The sequence below is a fragment of the Tympanuchus pallidicinctus genome, unplaced genomic scaffold, assembly GCF_026119805.1.
Source record: "Tympanuchus pallidicinctus isolate F22 unplaced genomic scaffold, pur_lepc_1.0 scaffold5, whole genome shotgun sequence".
Lineage (NCBI taxonomy): Eukaryota > Metazoa > Chordata > Aves > Galliformes > Phasianidae > Tympanuchus > Tympanuchus pallidicinctus.
In genome coordinates this window covers 34911197-34934742 of record NW_026294769.1, presented here as the reverse complement: position 1 = coordinate 34934742, position 23546 = coordinate 34911197, and the positions used below count along the sequence as shown (strand labels likewise).

The following is a 23546-nucleotide window of genomic DNA, read 5'->3' as shown; positions in this document are numbered from 1 at the left end:
CAGTTTAAGCTTAGATTTTAAGTTTAGGTGAGTAAAGTTTAGTTTACCTGGGTATATGTGAATAAATTCCTTTTCTTGTGCATATAAGAAAAAGTTATCTCAGGAAAATAAAGGGGAAAATATAGTGCATTGCAGAAAACTGAGCCACTGTTATATTTTCTCTGGCTAGCTTACATCATGGAAGATATTGCATGATATTTGTTTTTATGGAATGAAAAAACAGCAAAGGAATGAAATACACAATAAAGGTCAATGCAACTGCCACATGGGCACTGCTCAAATATACACACTCAAGTAATATATTAAAAAGGAGGAAGTGTAGAAAAATATGAGTGTAGGATTAAGGTCAGCAGAACACATCAATCAGTTTTTCAATTTTATGCAGAACTGCAAATATCACTATTTTGAAAAAGATATCGCCATGAAGGAAAAAATACTTTCAAAAGAAGAAGGCTCAAGGTCAGGATGTTTAAGGCAATCCCAGATTGCAAGATAAACAGCTGATCTGTCTTTCTCCTTAGAGAAACAGACATTGAAACTTTGCAAAAGAGCAGAGAAATACAAGAACAGCAGTAAACAGCCATCAGTGAAAAGTGCTGATAAGTACAGGATTCAATTGATAAAGGCAGACAGTTATCAAATGGTAAAAGACACAAACAGCTACTCAAGAATATACTAATGCTGATACTCTAGTGTTGCGATAAGTAGTACTAGAGAAAATTAAAGAAAATTAATGAAGGATTATATCAGCAATAAAATTCAGAAGAAGTCTGCCCCAAATGAAACCTCTGATTTAGTGAGCTGACAGTGCCAGTCCTGACACGTATCGCACTCAAGACTGGGAAAGGAAATAATATATTGAGACAATAGAACATAACCCTTGTAGTCCTAGGGGCATAAGCCAGAAGAATACAAATTTCTGGCAACACATATCAGCTGATCCTAGATAAATGACTGCAGAATGAAGTTTCTATGTTTTAAATTAAGTCCAGGAGAGGAAAATGAACGACATGAGAAAATGGAAAATGAACATAAATTGATGAAAGTGAACTACAACTGGTAGTCTCATGCCCAGCTGCCTGGGCAGAGAGAGAAACACAAAAAATATAATGCACATAGCCTACATGAAAGAAGCACTCTAAAGCCACTGAATGCCACATAAAAATGTTTTCCAAAACTCTGCATATATTAATGATTCTTCTCTAGGTATGAGGTGAAACTTTAATCAGTTATGGAATATTTAATGATCAAATTAGCTGAAGTCAGAGCAAGACTGCAGATTGGTTGGAAAGCAAGTTAGAAAGACAGATGACAAATCTGAGAAATTGCTCAGGAAGTTTTCAAAATCTGCTACTTCAGATAAATCAACATGACTGAAAATAGATGAAGCCCAATCATCTTCAAACCAAGTTTTAAAAAAATAACTAAGTCAAAAAAAGGCAAGGGAAACAGCAGGAAAAGTTACCAGAGAGACAGTTAATAATAGGAATAATAATTACATCAGGCCAAGCAGCAAAGCAGTAGAAGCTGCCTACATATTAACCAAGAAGGATGAGAGTCAAATAATGTATGTTAGAGAAAGAGCAGGAGGAAACACATTCAACACTCTAGTAAGCAATGGAAATTATGTGTGATATGACATTTTGCATAACAATGCTGATGTCAGGAACTTATCTTCCAAATGACACATATTACTGCAGACTGAGTAATTATCTGCCAACCATTACAGTGTCCAGCATTCAGCTAGCACAGCAGGACTGATGGCTCTGTAAAATTCAGAGTACCATTCTCTGTGCATATGACAGTCATTTGTGTCTTGTCTTCACAACAGTCTTCAAATAGAGCTTTGCTCTTACTAAACTTCTAGTTGTGGAAGGTCCTTTGTTAATACATTCACAACCTTTTCCTTCATAAGGAGATGTTAACTGAGTTGTCTTGATACACATAATGAAAAGCCCTTAGTAAAAACCTAATAAATACTTTCTGATGCTACAGGAATCAATAAATCAAGGTCTCAAAACTTGTAAGTAAAAAATGAAGCACTTGACAATAACAAAGCAATGCTAAGACCTTAGAATCTCCATTATTTTTAAAGATAACATTGTGTAGTAGTATTCACACTTCGAGAAAGCACCTAGAAAGGACTGAAAAATAAAATATTAAAATGTATCTGTCCATTTCCTGCCTTGTTTTCACCACATTTCCCAATATCCCAAAGCACTGGATTGAGAAGTAGCACTGTTACTGCAGAAACATTTCAGTTAATGCCTTATCTTTAAGTCAACCACTCATATTCAGGTTTTCCAGTGTCTCAGATTTCTTAAGCAAAAAGCATCTAATAACAAAACTAAGAAATCTCATGTGATGTTTCTTTTGGCTACTATGTGTAATTCATAAATTTCATTTACTCATATATGAAAATAAGAAAATAGTAACTTCTAATTAATTGTTTTATAATGATGAAGATTTTTAATATGTATTTTTTAAAATTGAAGTCTGATTTAAAAGGTGGACAGATTAACTTTTTAAAAACAAATTTCAAAAGGAAGATTTTACAATTTTTAAGAGATGTGAATCTCTTTGAAATTCTGATTCTTAAAGCAGAATTAAGGATTAAACATCATGCTTCTGCAGAATGCCATCTCTGCTTCAGTCAAATCATGCTGACTCTGCGCAGTGGAACACCTGGAGCAATATCATCGAATTCATTTTAGCCAATTATGGGCATCTATTTATCCTTTGCATCTCACTTCTAAAATTAGACTAGTTGTCATTTTTATATGACTCTATCCAGTATCTCTTCCGCTGTACAGTCTGTGTGAAAGGCCATCTCTGTCAAACACTAAGAACTACTTGATTCAAAAAATGACAACTAGCTTAGAAAAAAACGAAAGAAAAAAACCACAAAGAAATATTTCCACTAGTCTTCTAGTCTGAAGAAGCTGCATTTATATTTTGCACTAAGAACAGACCTAATCTCATCTTTTAAAAGATAATTAAAAAATACTCACATGCTTGAGCCTTGTGTCTTAAGCCTTCCTTGAAATGAATTTTTATGGATGAGTTATGAACCTTTAAAAACGCAATTGTAATGCAAGTGCAGATGTGCCACTATAATTCTACCCACAACTTCTTATATCAGGGAATGATGCCTTTGATAACCATTTTATTAAGTTTTACAGCATATAACTGTGCTATGTGAAGCAGAGAATTATATTTTCATTTGCTCCTAAAAGCATTTTTTTCATTTTCTTTTATTTGCTTCAATACTTACTTTTCACCATAAAACCTTTCAAAGAATTTTTCTTTCCAAGGCTCTGTTTTCTTTTCCTTTTCCATCTCCTGTCTGATACGCAATTGCATTTCTGGAGTAAATTCTCCTACAAAACAAATACTAATATTGAATAAAAGTTGTCGATTAGTTTCATGAATAATTATACACTACAGCTACACAGATGATGAACAGTGATTTCTGATCATCCAACAATCTCCAATGAATACACTGAAAAACAAGAGTGTGAAGTAGCAAGACTTGCTTTACCATGTAACTTCACTATCCTGAAACTATATTGGTGGGATTTAGTCACTTGCATTTACATTTCCGAGGTTTGGCAGTGATGAAAATGTGTTGTTGTCTTTTTTTTCTTTCTAACAGTCAGTATAAACTGTCACAGCAAGTTGTGATAATGTAGACTAAATTCAAAACGGAATCAGCAATGTTCATTGTGCTCAGTTACCATTGAATTACTCTTTCCCTTGTTAATGTAATCCTCGAATGGAGAAGCGGTGGCTTTCCTCATGAAAATAATTATTCTTTGGTAAATCTGAGAGCAAATAAAAAGTTACCTTCTGCCAATCGTTGTTTCCACCCTTGTGCTGCATACGCAAAGAATTCATTGTTTAGAGCAGAACTACTGAGGCGCAAAACTCCATCACTTCCCATCTAGAAAATAAGCCAATAACAGCAGAAGATACTGTCAGATAGAGCGTCATCTAAGATTACATAAAAGTGGAATTCCAATGAAGGTAAGCCGGACAGATCGAAAGTGGAAATAACACAGGAAATGATCTGCTACTACTAAAACTTGTTTTTTCATTATAGTTACTGTAAGCACGAGAGGACTAATCCTGCATCAGTGTGCTCTTTTCAGTCGTAATCAGTCTTCACTATTACTGATGATAACTCAGTTTACTGCTGATGTGTTTCAATCACAACTCTCTCTGTCTTGAGCCTAAGATGTCTAGAGCTGTGGTGCACAGTCAAAAATCAAGCTCATTAATGCACCTGCGCATCTTCCTGGAATATGGTACAAAACAAATTAAATATAATGACAAAAGAACTTTACTCTGTTTCTCAGTTTTATGAACATTCACGTTAGCTATTATGCTGTACAGACAGAAGAGTGGATGATGAGTAACCTTAAAAAATAAGAACAGCCTAATTTTACAAGCACCAAAACTATGAACATTGTAGTTATTTTACTTCTTACATCACATTCAATGATATAAAACCACTGAAGGTATCAACTGTAATATTTCTGGAATAATGTTAAAAAGCAATACAAATATCAATCTTTATCATACAACTTGATGCTTGTTTTCTGTTTCTGCAGATATATATGACTTCTGAAGGAATTCTAGTAAGTAATTGAAGGAATTCTAATAACAGATGAAAGCAAGTAAATAAAACAGATTAGTGGTGGGTCTCATCTCTAGGATAATAGGCAGACTATAAATACAAATTCATACATTTGAGGTTACTAACAGGTAAATTATTGAAAACACCATTTGTAAGATAGTACTGAAAAACACCATATTAACAGCATATTATTGCGTATTTTAGATATGTAATATTCCCCTAACTCATAGCACTTGTTCCAAACCAGAACCAGAAAGAAGCAAATGTGCCAGAAACACTTCAGGATATTTAAGCATGTTTCTCTCACTGACCATTATCTGTCCCAGATAACGTTGGCCTTGCTTTCAGAACAACCTTTGATAATGTTATCTGAGACAGGCAGCATGGCTCCATTAAGGGCAGATCATGCGATGTCACTTACCTGGACTTCTGAAAGGGCTTTGATGTGGTCCTATACTGCATCTTAATCTCTAAATTGGAGAGATATGGGTACGAAGGCTGGACTATTTGGTGGATAAAGAATTGGTAGAATTTTCTCATTGCCTAGCTCACATACTGTCCCATAATAGCCTCATATGAGTAAAACAGAAAGATGTGTAGAAGTAAAAATAGAAAGAGGCAACACAAAAGCTATTTGATTACAGACAGAAAACCGTATGTGTATGTGCCCCTCAGCAGGATACACACCTACAGAGCTGCTGACCACGATCTCCTGCTGTATCACAGAATCACAGAAATATAGGGGTTGGAAGGGATCTCGAGAGACTATCGAGTCCAACCTCCCTGCCAAAGCAGGCTCCCTATATGCCATTGTTTTGCCAACAAGTCATAGGACATCAATTAAGGTGGATAAATAACACCTCTGTGCTTCACACAGTGTGGGTTGTGGACTGCATTAATTACAGAAAGCTACGACTAAAGATAAAAATGGAGAAAAACTGGAAAGAAATGCTGAAATGTGCAGCAAAAGCATCAGGAAAATAAAATCTGTGTGATAACAGAGAAAGGACAAGAAGAAAATGCACTTATCAGCAGATTGGTATGACACATCATTTTCTTTCTACACAACCAATCCTTTTATAGGAAACAAATGTTTTCTAAAAGAATTAATAAATTAAACCGAGATTTTTTGATACTGCTGTCTCCTGCAATTGAACAAATACATCAGAAGTTGGTCAAAATCAGCATTTACACAATTTCCTAAAAAGGTAAGATTAGATATTATAAAGAAAAGAATCAAAAGTTAATAAACAATTTTTTGTTTCCTGAAGAGAGATGCTCAAGCTACCTCAATTTCAACATTAAAGGAGATGAAATACTGACATCCACTCATGTCAGTGTAGGTTCTACTCCAAACTTCAACAAACTCAAAAACTCAATCCCAAATTCTGACAGTTTTTCATGGAAGGGTAATACAGGCACATTTCTTTATTTAACTTTGTATAACTGCAGGTTACCTCTGGTCTCCCTGAAACCCCACTGCACAGCTAGTGGCAAACTGTGCACTCATATTATGAGTCAGAACAACAAATCACATAGGAAAGTAATAATTCACATATAATAATTTTCTGCTAAACCAGCAAGATGATGCAACTTATCCTAAGGTCATATAATCATTAGATCTCATGCAAAGATGGAATGGAATGCAAAAGGTGGATGGAGAATAGTGATTTTTAGCAGCAATTCACTTTTAGATTGTATGAAATGAAGTCAAATATCATTAAGCTATTTCACTTGGCTGCATAAATCAAGAGCATTATGAAGACTGCAAAATTAGAATACCATATGAATATAAGAAGAACAGCATTATTATAAGAACAGCTTCATTGTATCTGTGTTTTCGTTAAGGGTGTGAGAGAAGCAAGGTTTATAGAAAGAGATACTGTATATTTCAGTATATTAGCTAATACAATTGCAAAAAGTGCTACATTTCTGACAGCATCTTACAAGGTGTGAAAAAGACAATGCAAACTCCAAGATAAATATTAGAAAGGTTAATTAGACCATGTAACAGAAAAAGACAGGCTGGAACTTCAGAACTGAAATAAAATGTTGGCAGGGTCACAGGTAAAATGTTGTTAGTTCCTGTAATGTAAGAAAAAGTAATGAGGAATAAGTACTTATGGAAGAAAACAGAAACAGAACTATAGGGAAAAAATAATAGCAGAAATGTGAAAGTAAGACTGCAGTGTCTCACCTATGAGCAAATACCATACGGTTAACTAGCAATTATAGAACAACAGATCACATGGGAACTGCACCTGAAAAAAAGATGCAGGCCGCACTGAAAATATGATGTCAAGGATCAATAGATTAAAAAAAGATAATGAACAAACTTAAAGAGAAGCGGCTGCTGACCTCATGATTGTCATTGCTTTGATGAACTGGCTGTGGAAGAGCTTTACTGAGATCTGTGTTCAGAGCCCCACAGACCTCATGGAAGACTGAAGTAGCTGGAACAGCCAAAACCTAGACAGAAAATCACGTATCATGTAATGATCCAGAAGATGGAAAAGCATTAATTAATTAGAGGAGAAGCTTCCAGTGGTCTACTATAGCACAATATGAAATAATCATTTCAGGTTAAAATGCAATGGAGGAATGTTGAAAGCAACATAATTACATAGGCTTGGTACACATTATTTAGGGCAAAAAGATACCAAATAAATTCAAAAAGGAGAGATTGAGAATTCTAGTCAAACATTAAAGGGCTAAACTTGCAAATCTGGATTTGGAGTCCCCTTAAATCAACACATAAGTTAACAAATTAATGCAAAGCAGACAAAATTTCTTCTTGAAAAAAAAAAAAAAAGCAGAAATAAAGAGTTGACTGGCCTCAGTGATGTGCTCAGAAATTTGAAATCAAAGAAATCCTGTGCTGAGAATGGAATAGAAAGAATGCACTCAGTCAGTTAAAGATCAAGGAGAAAGGGATGACAACAAAAAAATCTAAAGGAACTCAACGGCTTTAAGAACTAAAATGAATGAGACAGAAATTTTCAAATTATTTTAAGGAAGCTAGATCCATTACCAAATGAAGAAAAAAAAAACCAACCGCCAACTAAACTAAGTTAATCCTTTAGCTATTTTTGATTCATTTAAAAAGTTCTAAGGAGAAAAAAGAAATTAAAAATCTGCAACCAAAAATGGACAAGTTTGAGCAGTCACAGAACTAACAACTGTAAATCTAGTTACTAAAAAAAAGCAAAACACCAGGGAATTAAATGCTTGTCAACAAGAAACAAAGATACTAACATAGATGGTCTGGTTCTTTCCTCAATTGGTTGTGTGAAATGAGGCCAACATTTTTTTTCTGCTCTGTTAAACATGGAAAGACCAAGAGGTATTCTTCCTACAGGATTAATTAACATAGCTTCTGTTGAATTCTTCTTTCATTGAGAATATATTTTCACCTTACTCAAAAAAATTAAGTGGAAGCTAAAATTTTTGAAGCAAAAGGTTGTATTTACTTCTCTATACTTGACAAGCAGACAGCACAATTAAGCACTAGGTCTAAATTAGAATTTACAGAAATATGCCAAGAGAGCAGTTCTAAAATACACTATTAAGTTTTGTGCTATTTAAAAATGTTGTCCAACAGAGACATTGTGTTAATGACTTGGAACAACAAGCATTTCTTGAAAAATTTATGTTTTATTCTGTTGAAATTTAAATTCTGATTAAGCACAATGTAAACTTATGTCTTAAAACTAATATTTCTATGCAGAATTCATAATGGCTTTAATATGTTCCTCTTTTTTATTGAAAGCTAACAAAAAATCACCCAACTAATAAATATATCTGCTAAAACTCAACATCTGTTTGCATTACAAAGCATTAAAAATAAAACACATCAAGGAACTGGGTAATTTTTCTACCAACAGCTACTGCCCATAACATTTCTGCTCTGTATTTGCTACCTATGCTAGACAACACAAAAGACCACTCTCCTCCCTATAACCTACACTGAAAGACAACATCAGCAGAAATATTTGTAGTGTACAAGATACTCAGTTTTTCCACAGAATCCCAAAATGATAAAACAAATTACTGTCAAATCTGCTAAAAAGTAATTGGAATTTTCAGAACAGATTGCAAGAACAGTGTCAATATGCACAAACTTTTACCAAATGGAGATCCTCTGAATACAAACTAGTGTAAACTGGGTGAGTAATTAATGCCACACATCCTAATGACACCTTAGTATGACCTTCAAATGCAGAGAAGGGTATTGTCACCTATTCTGGTAAAAAAGATAAACCAGTCCCAACACCAGAGAAAGAAAAGCCAGTGCTCCCAGTGTTCAAGAGATTCACCACCTAAAAACAGATTCTGAGGAGGGAATGAAGGGGAGTGAGGATAACAATGACATTCTGATGATCTTCAGTAATGAAATCTACCCATTTCACTGATTATTAAACTTTGTTGCCCATCTACCTTTGATCTAAGAATACAGCCAGAAATGACGGTGAGTGGGTCACAAGTGACATGGAGACTGTAAGACTCATCATGGAGTCTATAGATCTACAGATACTTTTATCAGCAGTGACAGATATATAGTGGAAATGGTAGAATAGGTGTTATGGACAGAATGGCTTTTGCACCTTCACCCATGAGGTGATATCCAAGAATGTTTAGTTATATGGCAATAGGTAAGCAAAGACAGAAAATAGCCCTTACAGAGAAAAGAAACATGCTGTAAAGACATACTGGATAATTCCTCCATATCTTACTGCAGTATTTATATATATGTCACCCAATTATATGAGCAAGAATGACTATTCAAGCCTACTTGTGAGATGCACTTCAAACTAAATCAGTGTGGAAGACTGGGAAAAGAAAAAACAAAACTGAAAGAAAAACATCAACTATTAGATATAAAACACCGCACTGTGAATCACTGTGAAAATTAAGCTTATTTATAGGAGGTTAAAGAAGGAACTAATATGATAACAGTGGTACATTCAGCTCAGCCTCTAACAGTTGAACACTACTGCAAGAATTACAAATGGTACGTAGGAGGACTTGGAAGATTTACTTGACAGTCAACATCTTGACTTGATGGGCAAAATGGAAATCTGGTAATTCATATGACTCATAGTAATATAAAACACTACAGTTTGTTTGGGAAAAAAAGGGAAAATACTAATGACAGTAGAGTTAAAAAGTGTGTTCCAATTAGGCATACTTTCAATAATGCAGAATTACTTGGGAGAATCCCTCAAGAACTCTGTGCAAGCAAAAAAGGGAGTTAGAGAAACCTCACAGTTTTTTAAATAAACAATAGTGACCAAATGCAAACGATCCTGAAAAGGAATAATGGGGACTGTACAATCAGACCACACTGTATTAGTGAAGACCCCACTACTGATCTTACAGCATGCAAGGAATGAAAATAAGGTCCAAGAATACCACAGTAGAATATGTTATAAAGGGCCAAATGAGATGCAGCTGGAACAAACACATCAATCTCTGAAATAAATAATTCTGTAAGTACATTAGTAGCAAGAACATGATGAAAAAATGTTAGTCCACCATGCAACACAGTGCAAAAACTAGAGGGATACATGAATATAGCTAATGCTCATAACACCTTCTTTGCACTCATCTTTATACCAGATGCTTAAAAGAATAAATACCATCAACAGAACGGTAACATCTCAGCCTTGAATAAGCAAGGAGCTGAATACTTAATTGTATTCAAATTTGATTGACTTGGTGGACCAGCCTCCTAAACGCCTTGTTGTGAATCTACATCAGAAATGTTAAAAGATAGATTTCAGAATCCATCAAACACTGAAGAGGGTCTGTGATAATTGTAGAAACATGTAATTTAGCTGTACATATACGGCACACGGGTATCGCCTGAGTATAAAACAAGTGATAAGCATAGCTATTGGCTTACAGACCAAGCCAGCTTCAGGACATCTCTGTGGCCTATACAGAGATATCTCATTCTTTTTTGAAATGTCTTAGGGTGTCCTAAAACATTCTTATGGATTTATTCTGGGTGAATATGACACAGAATCTACAGGGGACCTACACTCTTTCGAAGAAGCTTCTTGGTCTAGATTACATCTAATAATCTATGGTAAAGTGCACCCTTGGCAGGTTTGCTGATGAGACCAAACTAAGGTGTGTGGTCAACACACCAGAGGGACTGGATGTCATCTAGAGGGACCTAGACAGGCAGTGGACCAAAGAGAACCTCATGAGGTTTGACAAATCCAAATGGAAGGTCTTGCGCCTGGGTCAAGACAGCATCCCCTACTGATACAAGTTGGGGGACGAAAGGATTGAGCACAGCCCTGCAAAAAAAAAAAAAAGACCTGGGGGTACTGCTGCATGGAGAACTGCTGCATGGAGAACTGGATGTGACCCAGCAGTGTGCCCTCACAGCCCAGAAAGCCAACTGTATCCTGGCCTACATCGAAATAAGCGTGGCCAGCAGGGTGAGGGAGGTGATCCTGCCCCTCTGCTCTGTGCTGGTGAGGCCTCACCTGGAGTACTGCATCCAGATGTGGAATTCTTAGTGCAGGAGAGACATGGACTTGTTGGAGCACATTCAGAGGAGGGCCCCAAAAGTGATCAAAGAAATGGAACATCTCTCCTATGAGGACAGGCTGAGAGAGCTGGGGCTGTTCAGCCTAGAGAAGAGAAGGCTCCAAAGCGATCTTATAGCAGCCTTTCAGTATCTAAAGGGGTGCTACAGGAAAGAATGGGACTGACTCTTTAGCAGGGTCTGTTGCGATAGAACAAGGGGAAATGGTTTCAAGCTTAAAGAGGGGAGATTTAGATTAGACATAAAGAATAAGTCTTTTACAGTGAAGGTGGTGACGTAGTGGAACGGGTTGCCCATAGAGGTGGTAGATGACAGGAGGCAAGGTGGATCAGGCTCAGGGCAATGTGATCAAGCTGTATTTGCCCCTGTTCATTGCAGGGAAATTGGACTAAATGAACTCTAAGGGTCCGTTCCAACTCTAAGTATTCTATGATTCTATGATACATACAACTCATCTAAATCAGTACAAAAAGTTTATGTCTAGGTACCTCACTTACTCCCTTTCTTTGCAAGATCTGGAGAGTATGTGCAATCTTTAAAGCACAAGATATCAGACTATAAAAAACTGTCTGGATGTTAATACGAGTTGAGCAACAGCCAACACAGATTTGTCAACAACTGATCATGTCAAGTCAATCACTTTTCTTTCTGACAGCATAAAAGGCTCCACTATAGAAGAGAAATAGCACAAACTGTGTATCTTGATTTTAACAATAATGCGTCACATGACATTTTCTTAAGGAATTTAGGATATGTAAGTTGCCATTAAGTGGCTCCAGAACTACTCAGAAAACTTTTCTTAGCTAACTACAATTTACTTATTATCAACAAGAAAGCTTTATTGCAGGGATATGATTGAAAAATGGTAGAAATATGCTAATGATGTAAATCTGAGAGGGAGTGAGAGTATACTGAAATTCAGAATTATCTTGACAGATTTTAGAATTACAGTGAAAGCAGTGGGGATAAGAAGGGTATTGCAATAGCAGTAAATGCAAAGATCCTCATTATTGTGGAAATACTTCAGCAAAGAAAAACCAAACTGGAGAAACTAAATGGCTATGCCATGCTTTTGTAGAAAAGGATCTGTAGCTTAGGAACACACAGGCTGATCATGAACTGAATATAACTCAACCTTCCTATACAGTTGCAAAGAAGGCGAGCACCACACTGGAAGTTATGAACAAGAGTACTGTGTAAATATGGAAATCAGTTATCCTCCATTTGATGTTACTTACCATCTGACCTGGGGTAAAACGTTCAATTTTGACTCTTGCAATTCAAAACTGATATAAACTCCAGAGTAGAGAAATGAGGCCAACCAGAAGCTGAAGGTCCTCAAGCTATAAAGAATGCATTAATAAGGACTGCATCTCAAGAAAGGAAAACAGGAAGATAGGGCACTGTTTGAAGGCTATTGCAACAAAAAGTAACAGGGTTAGAATTCTAAAGATTCAGATTAGACAGAGGAGAAAACTTTCTATTAGTAAAGCTAGTGAAGCATTAGACTTTTATTTGGAAAGGCTGCGAGTTCTCCATCATTGGACAGCCCAAAAATCTTTCAGGCAATATCTATCAAGAAAAACAGACATTGATGTTTCTTCCTTGGCGTAGAGAAAATGGAATTGTGCTTTATATGCATATTTGCTGTTCTAAGATATCAAAGATGCTAAAGAATTTAAAAAATAAATTAGCAACAGTGTTCTAGTTTATAAAGCTAAAAGGTGGTAAAGTTGTCACCTATTACATCAGAATTAAAAACAAAACCAAGAGCTCTCTTGCATGCATATCTCTTCTGAGCAATTATCAACTTGCTTTGTTAAATGAGGGTGCGTAAATCAATCCTCGCACTGCCTTCAAGACCTCTAGCCTCTTCATGCCCTTCCAACCAAGTCACCGCACAGTCTAGTTACTGATCACAGTGAATGATTTGTAAACGAGTCATTTAAACAGAATGACTTTCAGAAACACCAGTATTTCATAAGATAATGGCCTAACTTTGCCTCCATAGTATTTAAAGACTTAGACTGTACTTAATTCCTAAGCATCTCAAGCAGATGTCACAGCATGTAGCATTGTACCTTCCTGGCACTGTTTTCTGGCTTTGCTTGTCGTGCACACTATAGCTACACTTGTCTTTCTCAAACACCAAACCTTCTATCAGTCACTCACATTCATGCTTCATGATAGCTAGGAGCTTTACTCAATCCATCAACAACTCCTTTGCTAGCAGTTGATAGCTGACACATATTAGAAACCAGGTTAAACACCTTCTATTCTTGAGGCCAACTTAGTTATCCCTGTAGAAAAGAGTTCTCATTAAGCCAGAAAATATCATTGGGAAATAAAAACGCTACTGCAGAAGTAATGCCTCATATTTTATTACATTTGCTCATGAAGTCAGAGATGGATGGATGTCGGTGGTCTGGCAGTAGAGGCTGAACCTTCCTCTCAATATTCCATTATCTTTTGCTGCTGTGAGACAAATGGAAGCAGAGGGGCAGTCTGACAGAATGGTATCTGACAAGGAAATGCTTATGAAGCAAAGGTGTCTAACTGAATTCCTCCATGAGGAGAAAATTGAGAAAACCGCACTCACTGACATTCACTGAAGCTTGCTAAACATTTATGGAGACCAAACAGTGGATGTGAGCACAGTGAAGCACGTGATGGTGTGTTTCAGTTATGGCAGCAGTTGTGTGAAAGACAACCAATGTTCCCAGCAGCCATGCAGATTGGTATGAGCATGTCACACAGGTTCTCTAGTTTATCTCTAGTGAAAATGCATAGCTAATGCTGGTGACTATATTGAAAAACACACCCAATTCTAGCTACAAAATACTAACAAAGAGTGTTATCATGTTTTCTGTATCTGTAGCATTTTTCATGGAAATAAATAGGAGGCATTAATTTTGAAGTGATCTACATTCTTTATAGGTCTCCAGAATAATATTATACACCCATATGCTTTGTATGTAGCAATGTTTTCTAGAAAAGTTGCATTTATTCTATGTGATAATAAAATAAGATTTGCTTGTTCAGTACTTTAGCTAATGAGCTAGTATCCAGTTATGTAAAGGAGAAAGCTAAAGCTTTCCCTGTCAAATAATAGTTGGCAGCTACAGAACTGAACTTTAACACATCTGAAAAATACTTTTAAGTGAACTTACATGTATTTTTAGCATGGAAATCACTGAGAGAGTTTCTCCATTTTCTATAGAATACTGCTGAGTGTTCCAGTACGCCATTACCTATTTAAAAGTCATTTTTCTACTTAAACAACAAATACCATTCAAAGAGACTGTGATAAATGGAACCGAACTGAATGGATGCTACAGCAGTTGGCAAGTCTGTAATAGAGAATGAGTGTGAATGCACTTGAGTAAGAAAAAGGTAAAAGCAGCTTTAGTTGTCACAGAAAATCTGTAAGATCTGTTAAACAATGGCTGCATTTCTGATGACAGTGTATCTGCTACACAATTCAAGTAAAGACACTAAATTTTTCTGCAGTTAGCAGTATGGGAGTGGTGCCATATGGTAACAACACGAGATAAAATTAGAGGTTCAAGTGATCTTGATAATTACAAGGAAAGATCACGAAGCTTTGCAAAAGACGCCATAATAGTCAATTACTAGGAAAACATTCAGAAGAAAGATTGCTGTATCTGTTTAGCTTAGGTGGCATATAACTAAAAAAGGGAATTTTTATTTCACATAAATATTTCAGCCCATTTGATGTAAGTGTGCCCATTACTCATATATATCCATCAGCCATCTATTTATATCTGATAAAATCTGCCCAAAAATCAATGCTAACTTCTAATACATAAAACATCTCCGTGGGTCAGTTGCTTACTCTTAAAATACAGCACTTCACTGTTATTAAATTTGTTTCTCTTCATATTTAATCTGAGTCTTGTATATTAAAATGCTCAAATCAGATAATTTTATTTTAAAATTTTTGTACAGTTCATGTAAACTTTGGCATACTTTTCATAGCTTTAGAATTGAATTGGCCATTTTTTAGTATTCAAAATGATAACTTAAATGACTATATATCTAAATAACAGATATTTCTTTCATGTAGCCATGTAGGTTGACCTAACAGATGATTCTGCTGAGTTGTACATAATTGTGACCTCCTTTATAAATCTGATTTAGAAACTATTAATGGAAAAACATATGTCATTATTTCCAGTAGAAAACTATGTATGCTTTCCTACACCAAAACCCTGCTAACACCATTAAATTTCAATGTCTACCTTATAATGCCTCACTATAGAACACCTTGGAATGAGAATATCAGGTTACCTCTGTTAAACCTTGTACTATTAGGAAAAATGGTGAAAAAAAATGAAGACCTCGAGAAGCCTCAGGAAGTATCAGTAGATGAGACAGATAACTCATATTTCACTCAGAACTGACATGAAAACAGTTTGGAACAGAAACAGGAACTATGTAAAGATAACATCAGTGACATTACTAGGTCCCAGAATATCTGCCCCAACAGAAAAGATGAAGACAGCTGAAGCAAAGTTATGAACCTGGCAGTACAATTAAAGTATAATAATACACTTCAAGTTCTCTGACTTCAAAAAGTCAGAAGCCAGGCATAAAATGAGATTTACTAACAAAGGAAAAGCAGAAAACTAAGAAATTGAAGGGCTAGATCAATATTGAGCAATTAATATGCTTTGTTTATAGTACTTCTGGTTTTCCAGATCCAAACATTCATACACAGACACAGACTTGCTCGTCTATCAAGACACCCAGGTTTTTTTGGCCTCTCTTAAAGATGGGTGGAACATTTTCATACTCCAGTCACTGGGGCCCTTTGCTATCTCCATGACCTTTCAAAGATGTTGGGGCAAGATTTCTACACTCAGTGACCTTCAGCTTAAACAAGTTCTACCTTCTGTGTTTCAGTCTCCAGTCCTGTCAACTTCTCCCTTCAGGTATTTACACACATTGATGAGATACCCCTGAGCCTATCTTTCTCCAGGCTAAACAGGCCCAGCTCTATCAGCCTCTCAGTCATCTCAATGGTCTTGCACTTGAATTTTCCAGTAGCTACATGTCTCTTTTATCCTGAGGAGCCCAGAACTGGACATAGTATTCTAGGTGTGGCCTTACCAGGGTTGAGATATATCACTTGGTCTAACAAACTCCCACTCCCATCACTGTCATCCATGCCACTGGCCTCTCCTCTGATCCTGCTCCACAAGCTCTCAATCAGACTGTAATCTATCCCATAAAAGAGTTCCATTACGTATATACTGCTCCTTTCCATAGGGGGGCAACCAATCCTCTTGTTTTCGCTGTCTGTTTTTCCTGAAGAGAACCAAACTTTCATAAATGGTTTGATACATCTAAAAAAAGAGAGAAAAACACATGCAGAGAAAGGCACAGTACCGTTATGACAATGAGAAGAAAAGAAAAAGTGGGGGAGAGAATAAGTAGTAGAAAAGTTACTGATTACCAAGTTGAAGATGAAATGCTGTTTTCAGGTCTTGAGGACACAGATGGTAGAAATGTGAAAGAAGTAATACAGTTAGAAGATACAGAACATTAAAAAAACACATCAGGACTTGCCAAAAACGCAGACACAAAAAGATAGCAACTGTTTCTTTGCCTGAAGATAAGGAACTCTTAGAGGCTCATCTCAAACACAACAATACATGCACACATTCGCTCACAGCACTATGACTTCGTAGAAAAATCATTATTTCAATCTCCATGTACTTAAAGCCAAAAACAATGGAAGAGATTTTGAGTTTAAAGTAGGGATATGGGAGTATACAAAAACTACTTTTGAGAAGATGCAATTATCATGGTCCTTTGGCTGTTCCGACCACAAAATACAAAAGCTGAGAAATACAATAAGACAAATATATCCAACACAAAGGAATACAGCAGACAGCAATAGATCTGACTTACAAGTTGCTCCCAGATCAACAGATTCAGTCATGCCAGCTTCATATTTTAGACAGGTAATATGGGAAAACACTACGCCTCTCAACTCATTGCAATTCTCATGCAATACAACTTGAGCGCTACTGTTTGCTCTGTGTAATCTCTTTTCCACACATCCCACTTTTCAGAAGCAGAGTATACCCTGACGCAGAGGAAGGCTAAATTTTATCTAGCTCTCATTATGTGATTATTAATTCTTCTAAGTAAAACTCTGTAATTCCAAACTGACCACCAGCATAGCACAGTTTGTCCTGGAATGCAAATACAAAGACAGATTCCAAAGATAGATAGTGAAAGTAATTCTAAATATTACTTCTGTCCTTTAAAAAACAACTAGACTAAACTTAGAAGTAAAATACCTGAAGATGAAACAAGAAAATATCTACTATCATAGGAATAATTGCTTCAGACAACAAGATGAGAGAAGGAAGAAGAGTCTTTTAAAGAAAGAAACAAAGACATTTTCAATCTTCACTAAAGAAGGAAATATGTCAAGTAAGACTGGAAGAATTGCAAACATATGTTTTCAAAATGAAATGTGACTTGCTAATTTAGACCTTGTCTAGATCAAGAAGACAAATGGGATAGCTATATTCATTCCAATACACTGTAGTGTCAAAAACGACAATACAATGCAATCTGGTTGGGCTCAGATGCAAGAAATTAAATGAAAAATTTAAGGAGAATAATGAATCTGGGAAAATGAAAAGATAAGGAAAGTTTCAAAATGAAGTAAAAAATAAGTAAAATATAAGGAAAATCAGAATACATAGCAAATAGTACTTTCTATATGCATTAAAATTACATACATCATACAGCTACCAACCCCAAGCATGTCAGAACATGTAATAAACTGCAAGTATTTATAAAGGTAGAAGAGATATGTAAATGTGGAAAAAAAGTAAAAAAACCAAACATATGCAAGCTGTGATCAAGGCAAACATGCAACTTTTTCCAAGAACAAGTTTTAGAGAAAGTAAGAAATCATGAAATTATCTAATAATGTTTATATGCTGGGGAAGGTACAGAAAAAGCAATATACAGGCCAGTATCTACTCATCTAGCTTTTGATAAAAATAAATGACATACACCTCTGGCTCAGAGAAACAGGAGGTGAGGGGATGCTACATGCAAACATCTAAAATTAGTCTGTTCTGATGAGTATTATAACTGAAAATGGTGCATCCTACCTCTTTTCTTTTGTAGTCATTATAAAATATTGTCTGCCAATGGGGGGAAAAAAAAAGACTTTCCGTTCTTTAAACAAGAGAGAGCAAGCTAAAGAAAAGTGAACTGGAACAGTTTGCAGATAAATAATACTCTCACTAACTGGGAAAAAAAGCAATCTCTTTTACCCTTTTTCTTTAAGCAAGGAAAATATAGTAAATAGAGATACTGAATGGAAGAGAGAGAGGAAGGGAGGGAGGGAAGAACAAAGAGAAGAAGGGGAGAGAAGAGAATAAGTGAAGATAAAAAGAAGGACAGTGACTGCAGCAGAAGTACGGATGGATCATTCTGTTTGCTCTCCTTTCCAGTGCACTCCATCTACGACTCTTCTGTAAGTCTCTAGGAGGCATATTCTGATCTCCGCATTAACTCCAGTGCAGCCCTACAGTGGCAACGCTGGAGGCACCGCAGACCAACTCTTACCTTTTATTAGCATTTTGCAAGGAAAGAACAGTTGAAACAGTATATGTTTCATTAATGCAATGCACCCTTAATAGCCACATAATTTGAAGCATGCTAGTCCCTTCTGTCTATATATGTTACCATTTATGTCCACATATTAGTTACACTCTCATAATAAAGCTCCAAGCACAGTCTTTTAAAAAAGGGATTTGTGTAAATACTCCCTCACTGGAGGAGAGTGGTTTTGTCAATTATTTTCTCTTTTTAAAGTACCACTATTCTATAAATATAAACAGAGCTGGAATTGCACAAAACATCCACTTTTTTAGCACTAAAACCTATATAAAACTTGGAGAGAAGGAGAGGGGAACAAAAGCTTCACTAGTTCAAATATGAAGAAATAACATGAGCCTGGAGCTCTCACAAACCAGAAGAACCTGAGGAAAAAGATATTGCAGAGAAAGCCACGCCTCCTGGACCTTAAGCTTCCAGCTGGCATGGAACCACTGCTGGGCCCTAACTAGCTATTCTGAGTTGAGCACTGTATCAGACAAATGTAACTGCTGACACTGATGCACTATGTATTTGTGAAGGTGAGAAATTCTGCAAGTGTGAAAAGAGCTTGCAGAAATGAAAGAATTTCAACAACATGGATGCAGGATGGCAAAAAAACCCACAGTGCTCCAGTTTACACTTCTGAAATACGGTGACCAAACCTACAGAAAAAACAAACAAACGTGAGAATCAAAAATGTGAACTTCTGGGTACGTAGAAGTGCTGATACTGAGGAGGACCTGAGAGAATGACTGCAAACAAGAGAGCAAGCATGCCATTACAGCCTCCATCAGAACAGCCACATCAGACTGCAATTACAGTGAGCCCTGCTGGGCTGCACTAGGGAGGCTAAAAGAATATTCCTGTTAGCTAAAGCCAACAGCGATTTTAAATTAAAATCCTTCAGTCTTCATTTCACGTAAAGTTTGTTGTTAATATATGAATGCGAAATGTGCAGACTTATCCATACAGCTGTGTTTGGGGAAAGTAACTTTCTGAACAGTGATGCTCTCTAGCACAGCTCTGAAATTGGAGCCCTAGAACCTTACTGAAAAGGCAGTGCGTGTGCTTTGAAGTTTCTCCATCCATCTAGTCCATAAGAGAGCTATATTAAAACTACCCTACAAAGTTGTGCAAATAAAGCAGATTACAATAACACTGTACTATCCACATTAACCAATAAAACCAAAGAAAAAATGTCACAGAGAAATGTGGCAGAAAATGACCTTAAATTACTACACACACAGGGGTATCAATTTAACAGCTTTTTAAATAAACTAATGTGCAGAAGGTAAGTTACATTTCACCCTCTCCTTCAACATTCTCCTCTGAACTGAGTGCTTTTGTTATAACCCTAAAACAATTTCACTGTAGAACTCAGACATGTACAGGAACATAATAATAAATATTTGAAAGCTAGTGAGTTTTCTGATGATAGAGAATTGAAAAGGACAGCTAAAAGGTTGTGGCATTAGAAGAAAAAGGCAGCTGATGTATGAAATGGTAGCAACTGAGCTACTACTACCTTTTAATTCCATGAAGAGATGTAAAGCAAAGCTGGGAGGAAATAAATACTCAAAGGACTAATTTCTGAACAGAAAGAAAATGCTGGAAATATCATCTTAATGTACTGATGAAGTTAAGAAAGCAAAGAGAAAGATGGTGAAAATAAAGCTTCACTTCTCTCTTCTAATATAAATCTAATACACAGCAAAAATACATTAGATTCTGTTGAATATAAAGACTAAAAACAAGATCAGTTGTCCGAATAGGATGTACCAGATTTCTCCCCTGTCTTCTGCAAATGAATGCATTTTTCTACAGTATTTATTCCTCTTCTCTGCAGAACTCACTGATGTGCTTGGGAGTAGCAGCATTTTGGGGTACAGTGTTATTGTTGTTTGAATGATATTATGCTGATTCAACCCATTCAAAAGCAAAGAGGTTTTGAAAAGGAATTCTATATATAACTTTCCCTTTAATTACTTCTAGCTATTTTAAATAGGACAAAGAAAATTACTAGTTGACATTGACGTCCATTTTTTCAATGCAAAGTGAGAAGGAACCTTTGAAAGGTGACATAATCAACTTGGAAGTGACAGCATCAACTTATATTCAGCAGGTGAAGAGAGAAACACTGAACTTGAGCTGAACGTGACACAACAAGATGCTATAATGGCACTGACCCAGGAGACAGTCATTATTTAGAAGTTCACTGATTTGGAAACAAGAAGATTACAGTATGTTTTGACCCATTTTAACATCTTTTCATTTGTAAGTTGTGTTTTTCTTTTTAGTGGATTGGCTTACTATAAACCTGAAATAACTCAAATGCATTTGGGCAATATTACACAGCCTAAGTCCTTCGTAGAACCATAGAATAGTTTGGGTTGGACAGGACCTTCAACACCTGCCACTAGCCCAGGTTTCTCAAAGCCCAATCCAACTTGTCCTTGAGCACTTCAACGTATGAGGCTTTTCTCAAAGAACCGTTAAATTTAGAGATCTGCATTTAAATAACTACCTTGGCAATCTGTAAGTTGTGGAATGATTAAGAAAAGAAAAATTAGCGAATGTCTAACTTGTTTCATAAAACAATTAAAGACAAGATAGAAATTTTGGTAGGGTAACTCCTATTGTCTTAAATGCTCTTCATGAATAAGTTTGGTCTGGTATGACATAATAAATTAATACACACATCGGAAGAGGCTTTGAGATCCCTGGTGATTGTTTTGCAGCAGTAAATTCCCATCCTTTGTGAATGGGTAGGACGGGTATTAACTGTAAGAAGCTCAGGAGAACTCAGTGTTACCAGCAGAGAAAATAAAGGATAGGGAGTTAAATCCTGGAAGACCAGAATTAGTTAAGCACTTACAGACCTTGTTGATGTAATAAAGCAATCTAGATACAAATAAACTTCCCACTCTGAAGATCAAAGTTTGCCGAGAGGTGATCAGAAAGGTGTTTATTATATAAAATCATCATATTGATTTATTAATAATAGAACTGTTTGTCTGATGAAAATTTCATTGTTTTTCACTTGCAGATTGTTCAAATTTGAGTTGAATAGAAAAATTATTTGCTGGGATTTATTGTAATTGAAATCCTTTATGCAAAGACTTTGCTACACTTACATGTTTTATTATTGACAATTCAGCCATCTAGGACTCATAATGAATCCCCCAACAGGCTCCTGAATCACTGAATTTTAAGGTTTTTGAACTCTTGAGACTATTTAGGTTGACAAAGATCTAAATACCTGCTGATATGTTGTTTCCAGTATCTAACGATGCAAAATTTTGGAACAGCCCGGTAATCAGAAAACTGCTCAGGGCTGCTTCTGTGAACAATGTCCTCATATTATTTCACTCAGAACCCAAATGAAAGCAAATAAAATCTTTGGTGAAACCTTGCTGCCAACATGCTGAATTTTTCTCAAAGGCAATTTGAATAGAAAGAATTATACACAGAACTCACTGCTACTGAAATCAAATTTAAAGTAATGTAAAAACTGAAATCAATTCTTAATGTGAATAACTGATAGACACTGATAGACACTGTACTGATGAATAACATCAGTACAGTAGTTCTTACACTCTTTCCATTCTGGCATAACTTTCCTAAAGCTCCCTGCTTCATGCAGCCATGAAGGGCTTCCAAGACTCTTCTGCAAATAACTTGGAAGCAAAAGAAAAAATCAGAAGAAACTTCCTGTGAAGTTCCCAATTTGGCCCCAAACTTTTTTTGAACATGTTAAAGTAACTGGGTTTAAGAGAGATATTATTTATTTATAATTAACACTTACACATACAGGAAAAGGAAACCTCAGCTCTCTTACCAAATGGTTTCTAGAAATGCTTATTCAAACTGACATATGCATGACAAGTTTCAGCTCAGTATGATTTGAGGAGGAGGAGTTATACCGCCCAGAAAAATAGTGTTTATGACAGAAATGACAAAGGCTCATTCATCATAGGACTTTTCTGTGTGGAACAGTAATAAAGCTTAAATGAGACTGCACTTCATTAGTAATTCATTTCACAGATCACTATATAAACACAAATAGCATAACTCTATTACGTCCTCATCGTACCATTCGTTACAGTACTTCATATACTATATCCACATGACAACATAGAAATGCAGCAATTTCTGGGGAAGAGAACAGCCACCAAGTGTACAGCAGCACACAGGAAGGAAAACCATCAGCCAGAACCGCAGAAGTAGCAACGCTCACAAGAAAAGGACAGCACAAAACAACTAAATTGAATGCTCAGAGACAGGCCGTTAAGTCAAATAGTTTTACTCCATTTTTTCTTGACTGATGTCCCATTTGATTTAGAAAGCAGAAATAAAGGAAGAAGACTGAAAGAACCTGCCATTCTCAGTAAGACTGACTAACATCAGAGGCTCTCACCAGAACTTCCTGACTGGAATTCACTCTCACCCTCACTTGATCCTTGAGTTTTGCACTGGTGTTTGCCATTTACCACAGGAATGAAAAGCACATCAGTTCATTTGGTTTCATCAGTCCGTATCTGGAATGCAGCTCTTCAGGTATAGAAAACGACACGTTCTGAGATGCAACTCTCTCTCTACTATGACTTCTGCTAAGTAAGAACTCGGCACAGATCATTGCTACTTTACTCTCCAGCAGGTAACAATCCTCAGACTATCACAACTGAAGCC

General features: G+C 36.2%; 1 protein-coding gene across 3 annotated transcripts in view; it reads right to left on the bottom strand.

Moving 5' to 3' along the window:
- The window catches only part of ASXL3 (ASXL transcriptional regulator 3), a 127424-nt gene that overhangs the window by 13776 nt on the left and 90102 nt on the right, over positions 1-23546 (bottom strand). For all 3 annotated transcript variants that reach the window (XM_052703875.1, XM_052703873.1, XM_052703874.1), the window contains 2 exons: positions 3847-3943; positions 3275-3380 (listed from right to left, as the gene is read on the bottom strand). In XM_052703875.1, coding sequence (XP_052559835.1) covers positions 3275-3380; positions 3847-3943 — 203 coding nt within the window. The remainder of the gene's footprint in view (positions 1-3274; positions 3381-3846; positions 3944-23546) is intronic.